The sequence below is a fragment of the Coregonus clupeaformis genome, chromosome 3 (genome assembly GCF_020615455.1).
Source record: "Coregonus clupeaformis isolate EN_2021a chromosome 3, ASM2061545v1, whole genome shotgun sequence".
Classification (NCBI taxonomy): Eukaryota; Metazoa; Chordata; class Actinopteri; order Salmoniformes; family Salmonidae; genus Coregonus; species Coregonus clupeaformis.
The window spans coordinates 23,009,028-23,018,078 of record NC_059194.1 but is presented as its reverse complement, the minus strand read 5'-3'; the positions used below and the strand labels follow the sequence as shown (position 1 = coordinate 23,018,078).

General features: G+C 45.2%; 1 protein-coding gene and 1 long non-coding RNA gene across 2 annotated transcripts; both read right to left on the bottom strand.

Moving 5' to 3' along the window:
* Positions 1 to 258: 258 nt before the first annotated feature.
* On the bottom strand, positions 259 to 4,896 carry LOC121542195 (polyribonucleotide 5'-hydroxyl-kinase Clp1-like). The gene is made up of 6 exons (XM_041851674.2): positions 4,810 to 4,896; positions 2,411 to 2,688; positions 2,170 to 2,277; positions 1,896 to 2,015; positions 1,522 to 1,659; positions 259 to 1,375 (listed from the first exon to the last, which is right to left on the bottom strand). The coding sequence occupies exons 2-6, from the start codon at positions 2,684 to 2,686 to the stop codon at positions 680 to 682; spliced, it is 1,338 nt and encodes a 445-aa protein (XP_041707608.2). The 5' UTR covers positions 2,687 to 2,688; positions 4,810 to 4,896; the 3' UTR covers positions 259 to 679.
* A 1,079-nt stretch (positions 4,897 to 5,975) lies between these two features.
* LOC121546412 lies at positions 5,976 to 7,501 on the bottom strand. Its single transcript, XR_005996383.2, has 5 exons — positions 7,350 to 7,501; positions 6,991 to 7,140; positions 6,584 to 6,727; positions 6,347 to 6,465; positions 5,976 to 6,081 (listed from the first exon to the last, which is right to left on the bottom strand). It is a non-coding gene; the product is annotated as an uncharacterized LOC121546412 (long non-coding RNA).
* Between the last annotated feature and the right edge of the window lie 1,550 nt (positions 7,502 to 9,051).

Genomic DNA, 9,051 nt, shown 5'->3' with positions numbered 1-9,051 from the left:
AATATAATGACAACATTAAGGGCCTAAAAATGTAAGGGATTAGAGATAAAAGTATCAATGTACGCCGATGATTCCTCAATCTTCATCCTTGAGGACCTGGATATTTTAATTAATGATAGAATGTATTTGAAGAAAGACCAGTTTTTGGCATATGGCACAGAGTACAAGGAGTGGAATGTTAGCTAAAAAGACATACCCAGGCTACATCTAAAACATTGCTGGAGCTAATGTATGTAGCTACACACCACAGAGGCAAAATAAGAAGCAACAGAGGCACATTTTATTAACATCACAATAAAACAATCCTACCAAACAGTCTTGTGTGGAAAACAACTCTTGAGAGAACTTATATAAAACACAGACCAGTTTCTGTACATTGCAATTGATAAAGTTGAATTGAAAAAGTTATTTACAGCTGTTTTCCTCCTCCCTCAGCTCCATCCCTCTCCACCAACTCTAACCCCCTCTCGCCTCCATTATTCTCACTCTCTGCCCAACACTTGTGCTGTCTTCTCTCTCATCAGTTGAGAGTGTGAAACCAAATATTGCCAGAACATATACTGCTCTGCTGCCCCAAACTCAGTGCCAATGAAATTAAACTCCTCTTGACAAAGCCATCAGGGATTTCAGCCATTCAGCATCTCTCTCTTCCCATTGCGTTTTCCCTCGCTCTCCGCCTCTATTTGAGGTCGATGAAGCGAATGTCCATGATGAGCAGTGTGTGTCTGGGGAGGGGTCTGGGGGCGGGCGAGAGCACGGTCATCACCTGTGCCTGTGTGTCCACGTTAGTCACCACAATGAACCCACACACCGGGCTCTCCAGCACACCCCTGCGCACCCCTCCAGCCCCCTCCTCCCCGTCATCGGCACAGCTTACACTCAGCACGTGGTGTGTGAGGTCGCGACCGGGGGTCACAGGGACTAGCTTCAGCTGGGTGTCGTCCTGCGACATCCCTAGAGGCAGGCATGAGTCCGGGATGGAAGGCGCTCCGATCTTGTAGATGCGCACATCAGAAAAGCGCACGTCGAAGGCGTGAGGGAAGAACGAGGCACTGCGGAAACCATAGAAGTACTCCCGGATCTTCTCGTCCCGAGCTTCACGCCGGCAGTCTTTGGAGCGCTCCACGACCCCTCCGGATTTGGGTAGCAGCACAACTCGGACAAAGTGCGGTAGGTCCCGCTTCAGCTCGTTGTAAAGCCTCTCCTGGTCCAGCACCAGAACCACATCCACCTCGAAGGCTGAGGCACAGTGGACCAGGGCCTGGTAGCCAGAACCCTTCACCCAGCCACAGGTGTTGATGATGCAGCCGCCCACACTGGCCTTCCTGTTCACCTCACAGCGCTGGGAGAACACGTCGGCCAGACACGACGTCAACTAGGAGGGAGAGAAAGTTGGAGAAAAATGGATGGGGAGAGAAAGGTAGAAATTATTACATACACCAGGCAAAAAGTCAACCACAAAGTTACAGGTTCATATAACCTCCATGGTTAGGGTATTAGATTATCGGTCTCATCGTTCACCTTGTTGTAGAGTTTGATGTTGGTTCCTGGAGTGGTGGAGCCAAAGTGGTAGACCAGTGGAGCCTGTACTGAGTACCCCTCCTCCACGTCAGCCGGACGCTCAATACACAGCGCTGACATTGTGCCCGGGACTGACACCTGACAGGAATGCATCACGGTCATCAACAGTACTAACCTTAGACACTGCCAGTCAACACAATCACTATATACAACTATCCTTATTTGCATAATGGCAGTGATAGTAGAGGGGAACAGTAGCAAAGAGGCAATATACTGCATCTACACCACCATCCAGACACAAAGGATGAATCTGCCTATATACTATTCTCTGTGCATAGTTGTTGGTGCTGATGTCATTGCTTTGTTGGTCTCACCCCACTCTGGCCCACATCCAGCTCCACCAGTGTGGGCCTCCTGCCCAGCCTGACAGCGTAGCTCAGCAACAGCCTGCACACCGTCGACTTCCCCACATCTGTAGGCCCCACCACCATTACCTGGGGGACAACGTTGAAGTAACTTTTACACAACAAGAGAGCTTACGATCAGTGTCTCTGACCAAGGTCCACTTCTCACACATACACACACTGACCCAAGTCCACTTCACTCAGACAAAAATAGACACACACACACACACAGATGAACACTGACCCGTGGTCCCTTCTCGTTGTCTCTCTCCGCCTGTCGTCTCATCTGTTCCAGTGCAGTGTGTGCGTTCAGGTAGAGCAGCATGGGTGTGTCCTTTGATACGTACGCCACCTAGGAGAGAGATTGACACATTTCTGCATCTGTCACTCCTAGCAGTTACAGATAACAATAACAGATGCTTCAGCCAAACACATATCCCACTCCATTCCTCTCATTCATCTGTTACTCCTCAACAGCCTCTCACCTCTGTCTTCCCCGAGAGAGAAACACTACAGCCCTGCCAGGTGAACACAGCAATCTTGGACCCTGGTCCAAACGTGTACTTCTTGTTGCGGTTGAGCTCAGAGCCAAAGACCTCTGCCAATCCTGTGAGCAGCTCCAGCTGCACCTTCTCCCCAGCCTCCACCTCGAACCGCAGCTCGGTCTCCTTCTCCAGGTCAAACCTCGTCCCCCCGCCACCAACGCCAGCCCCAGCCCCCACTCCCTCCTCACCAGTCTTCTCTGGGCCCTCAGTCGTCATAGCTGTACAGAGACAAAGGTCCGATTTAGCCTGAACAACATTTAATACCTCACAAACATGTCTGTTTCATCTCTGCCATGTGATAAGTTCACTCTGGATAGGATTGATGTGACTGATTATTAGATGCTGCAATGTCAGATTTCAGTGGTGGTCTCTCATAAATTATGACACAGGCCATGAACATCCCTGGAATGACCTATGATAGGACAAGCATAGGCATAGTGCTTTACTTACAAATACAATACATTACCAAATGTATATGACACCTGCTCGTCAAACATCTCATTCCAAAATCATAATATGGAGTTGGTCCCTCCTTTGCTGCTACAACAGCCTCCACTCTTCTGGGAAGGCTTTCCACTAGATGTTGGAACATTGCTGCGGTGACTTGCTTCCATTCAGCCACAAGACCATTAGTGAGGTCGGGCAATAATGTTGGGCGATTAGACCTGGCTCGCAGTCGGCGTTCCAATTCATCCCAAAGGTGTTCGATGGGGTTGAGGTCAGGGCTCTGTGCAGGCCAGTCAAGTCCTTCCACACCAATCTTGACAAACTATTTATGTACGGACCTCGCTTTGTGCACGGGGGCATTCTCATGCTGAAACAGGAAAGGGCCTTCCCTAAACTCTTGCCACAAAGTTGGAAGCACAGAATAGTCTAGAATGTCATTGTATGCTGTAGCGTTAAGATCTCTCTTTACTGGAACTAAGGGGCCTAGCCCGAACCATGAAAAACAGCCCCAGACCATTATTCCTCCTCCACCAAACTTTACAGTTGGCACTAAGCATTCGGGCAGGTAGCGTTCTCCTGGCATCCGCCAAACCCAGAATTGTCCGTTGACTGCCAGATGGTGAAGCGTGATTCATCACTCCAGAGAACGCGTTTCCACTGCTCCAGAGTTCAATGGCGGTGAGCTTTACACCATTCCAGCCGAAGCTTGGCATTGCGCATGGTGATTTTAGGCTCGTGTGCGGTTGCTCGGCCATGAAAAACCCATTTCATGACGCTCCCGATGAACAGTTTTTGCACTGACGTTGCTTCCAAAGGCAGTTTGGAACTTGGTAGTGAGTGTTGCAACCCGAGGACAGACGATGCTATGCACGTCAGCACTCGCCGGTCCCGTTCTGTGAGCTTGTGTGGCCTACCACTTCGCAGCTGAGCTGTTATTGCTCCTAGACGTTTCCACTTCAAATTAACAGAGCTTACAGTTGACCAGGGCAGCTCTCACAGGGCAGAAGTTTGACGAACTGACTTGTTGGAAAGGTGGCATCCTATGATGGTGCCACGTTGAAAGTCACAGAGCTCTTTAGTAAGGCCATTCTACTGCCAAAGTTTGTCTATGGAGATTACATGGCTGTGTGCTTACTTTTATACACCTGTCAGCAAAGGGTGTGGCTGAAATAGCCGAATCCACTAATTTGAAGGGGTGTCCACATACTTTTGTATATATAATGTAGAAGGCTCTGGTATAGGCCATGGCTGAAGGGCACCGTGCCAATCCAATCATTATCCAGCACTTACCATACATGTTGAGAATCTACAAATCAAATCGTATTTGTCACATACACGTGTTTAGCAGATGTTATAGCGGGTGTAGCGAAATGCTTGTGCTTCTAGCGCCGACAGTGCAGTAACATCTAACAATTACACAACATATACCCAATACACATCAAAAAGTAAGGAATGGGATTTAAGAATATATACACATATATGGGCAAGCAATGACAGAGCAGCATGGACTAAGATACAGAAGAATATTATAGAATAGAATGCAGTATATACATATGAGATGAGTAGTGCAAGATATGACTATTAAAGTGACTGGTGTTCCATTTCTCAAATGCGTTGATCAAGAGGGTTGTTTCTTTCTACCTTTGTATATTAAGAACTTGAAACGGCTAACGTTAAGTACAAACTCTAATATCATGTGAAAAGTAAACAATACTCGCGTGCTCGGAGCTAAATAGCAGCAGCTAAATTAGCTAGCTAATTTTAGCATGTAGACTAGCTATCTGACTGAATGCCTGGTTAGAATGGTACCAGTGATAACCTGCTGAATGCAAATAACTGATCATTATTTAGATATTCGTTTATGTGACCGCCATACTACATTTGTTACTTACTTAGAAGTAGGGACGTTATAGATCGTCCTAAATAAGTGTTCAAACCTTCCACCACCACGACAGACGATTGCCACTAGTCCCACAAAGATGACGTCATGTTTCTTAGAACCAATCAGCGTTTGCGATTGTGTAGTTCGTTCATAAAATCGAAAATATTGGTAAAATTTCAACAAAGTATGAAATCAGGTTGATTTAAAATGTAGTGCATTTCTTTTTGACAGGCACAAAAGCCTATTCACACAGAAGAAGAGTATAGTAACAAATACGTTTAATTCTCCAAACAGATGAGACATTTATCATAGGAAATTGACCAGATACTCAGCAATAGCAAATATATTGTTATCCAGTGTTTCCCAAACTGTGAAATAGTAAACCCCAAGGTTTAAACAAGCCAGCGCAATGCGTGTGTATCAAGCCACTTTTAGTCAAGGTGTGGTCATTATTATGGACAGATATTATTTTTGAAGGTGATACTCAGGGAGTATCCTGACAGTATACTGAAAATATTTTGTGAACCACTGTTGTACATTTGTTGCACTTCAGAGAGATACCACTAGATGTCCCCGTGTATCCAGGCCAGAGGAGCTTGACGCTTGGGTCATCAGAGGAAGGACTGGGGTGCAACCCGTTGGTCAGTCCTCATCATTCTGCGTCCAGCTTCCAAACCCTAGAGGAACATCTGGAAACCACACAAATAAATAAAGGAGAAACTAAGCGACTATCGTTTACAAAAAATCGTTTTGGATCGGTGGTCATACTCATAATAGTTGAGTTAGGTAAAGCCATTAAGTATCGGGGCTCAGTCCAAAATACAGACCTTCACTGGGTCACTATTCATTTTTCAGTGCCTCCTCCAGGGCTGCAACCACAATGGCAGGCTCAGGGAACTTCAGCCTGGCAGGTGGGCCTAACTTTATGCCCGTCCAGAGGCACACCTCTACAGGAAGGAAAGAAGAATGGTTAGTACAAGATAAAGGACAGCTTCTGGGTGCCTCCGTGTCATGCCAAAGATAAATAATATGCTCCGTATTCCCGGGGACCTAGTCTGTACTTTCAATGACAATTCTGTGTCCAGGAAACAGACCCCATGAGAATAGAATCTTTCATAACATGACCTGGAGGTACTCACCTTTCCCTCCCTTCACAAGTGTGACCTCCAGGCTTTTCTTGCGGGGTTTCTGGGGGTTCAGAACCACGATGAGGTCTGAGCGGGCAGCCAGGAGGGCATCTCGCACCCCCTCAGCACACCGCCGGTACACGTATCAGCTCTTACTGCAGAATGACAACAGTCACAACTCACTATTACAGGTTTTTATTTTCAGAGGCAATTTGTCTAAGACTTCTAAGTGGTCTGTTCCATTCCTGTATTCTGAGATTATCCAGATGGTACAGATAGAAGATAGGCTATTGTTTGGTGATGGGAATAAGGTTATGTGATTATGGAACTCTGACTCAATGCATTTACCTAAATTGATGTGCGTGGTCCTAAAAGTGGTAATATTCTTTAGAGGGTGGCTGTGGATATTACTGTACTCACCAGTGTTCAATGACCACCCTCTGGCCCTCTGAAGCAGTCTCCGTGTCCCCCTCCTCTCTTTTACCCCGCTTTCCCTCCATGACCACCGTCTCCTCCTCAGTCTCTGCCTTGTACGTCGCCTTTATGAAAGTACAAATATAGTACTTTTATAAAAGTATCACTCCACACATTTCATTAGGCTATTTACTTACTACTGGGTATCAGGAAAATCATCAAATGGAAAAGGTGTCGCCCTACCTGTTCTGGAACGAGGCGCCTTATTGGTCTTAATTCAGCTTGCGTAACCTCAAACTTTCGCGCGCATGTTGCGCTTCTTTTGTAACCGACTATTCCAAAATTCAATCCAAGGGGTTTCACTTTTTTCCCGACAAAAACCCATTCCTTGAAAAGGGCGATCAACTTCAGATTTTCAGAGAATAAATATCAATTTACAGTGCATTCAGAAACTATTCAGACCTCCTTGACTTTTTCCACATTTTGTTACGTTACAGCCTTATTCTAAAATGGATTTAATTATTCCCCCCTTTTTTTATTCCTGACCACAGACATTCCACTGTAGGAAAGGGAATAATTAGACAACAGATAGGACACACAGAGAGAAAGACACTTCCCATAGAGGTGTATCCCTGGAAGACAGTGCTCACCTTTCTCTCCTTCAACCAGCATCACTTCAAAACTTTTATTCCGGGGCTTCTGGGGATTCAGAACCACAGTGAACAGTGAGGTCTGGGTGGGCAGCCAGGAGGGCAACTCTGACCCGCTCGGCATTATGTCCGTAAACTAGTCAGCTTTTACTGCAGAAAGACAATAGGACAGTGAGGTTTTACAGGTTATGCTTTTCTGCAGCAGAGATGTAGCTTATCCTTGGGTAAATGTTGTTAGATTACAATAAGCTATATGCCTATGCCACATTATGCAATTTGACAGACTTTGTCCAATTAATTAATATATGTCACCCAAATACATTGGGTCTTGTATTGGTGGGTTCAGTTCCAGTTCCCACCAGTGTTGAATGACCACTCTCTGGCCCTCTGTAACAGTCTCCGGATTGTCCTCCTCTTTTTCACCCCTCTACCACTCCACGGCCATGGTTTCCTCCTCCGTCTCCACCTTGGCGCTCGCCTTGCGCTTCGAACCCCAACCTGTCCAACAATAGGCAGTGGGCTTAGCTAGCTGGTAGTGGCAGGTAGTCTAGTGGCGGTTAGAGCGCTGGGCCAGTAACCGACAAGGTGAAAAATCTGTCAATGTGCCCTTGAGCAAGGGGCGCCATACTACTATGGCTGACCCTGTAAAACAACACATTTCACTGCACCTATCCGGTGTATGTGACAATACAGCATTATTTTTCATTTATTTTTATAGCTAGCTAGGGGCGTTTGTGTCATCTAGCTAGCTAGCTACTGTAAAAGTTAGCAAGCTAACCTGTCCTTACATAATGTATTTCGGAGTTGTTTTGTGTCTCTACTTTAGTGTCTAGCAAGTTATCTTGTAATTCAGAGACACTTATAACTCATTTCATCAGTGCAATTTCATGAATGATCTAGATTTTAAAAGCTTTTGATGTTGTAGGGTCTACCTGCTTTTGCAAGGGACGCCATTGTTATTGTTGATTTTGCATAATGACCGAACTTTGGTGCGTTTTGTGGGCATGGGAATGGGCTATTCCATTGTGGGGTTGAAGGGGTTGTTCATTTTGGTGGCAGACAAAACCATTCCAGAAAGTGCGGTTTTGAACTTCGGCTAAGATTCATGGAGATGCTGGAAGAGAGCAGTAAAACAAGATGGCGTATTGAACACAGCGGTGCAAATCGCCTCAAGATAAAAACGTAATATTCACTATCAGTAAACTAAATATTAGCACTTCATATACTTGTGGGTAATAACGTTCAATCTGGATAATAACACAAAACAAATCATAAGGCTAGAGAAATCTATCGACAAATATTAAGAAAAAAAGCAACACTCAAACATGATGGAGGGTAAACGAGGAGAATCAATCTCCAAAAGAAAACGCGACTCCTCGACGGATACAAATTATTGATTATTTTCACCACTGGGACTGGTAAGTGTGGAAAGTGGTCTGTTAAAGGCGATAAATGACAAACTGGGCATACTTGAATTAGTCAGTAAGGATATAAAGGAGTTGAAGGCGAGCCTTGTGATGAGTGACAAAAAAGCTGCGATAATGGAGAAAGAAACAAAAAAGCTAAAAGGGACAGTCACTAAGATAGAAACGGACGTTAAGGAACTTAAAAAGGAGAACATCTTTCTGAGAGAAGCCTTACTAAACATACAGACTAGATCTATGAGAGAAAATCTAGTATTTACGGGTATCCAAGAAAAAGAAGTTCCCGAAAAGGTCGTGAATGAATTCTTTCTTACAGCGCTTCAAATCCCACTCGATGCCGTCGATAAAATCCAACTTGAACATGTACACCGTTTCGGACAAAGAGGACAGAGATATGAGCGTCCAATCGTTGCCAAATTTGCTTTCTTTAAGGATAAACTAATGGTTAAAAGCCTGGTTAAAAGACTTGCTGGCACAAAAATAGACATGAATGATCAGTTCCCGAGGGAGATTGCAGAACGGGGCAAAGTTCTGTACCTAATCTTCAAGGAGAATAGATTAAAAGGGAAGAGTGTAGCTCTCGTAGTCGATAAACTGTATATTGACAACCAAATGTTCTGAGACACAAAGACTACTC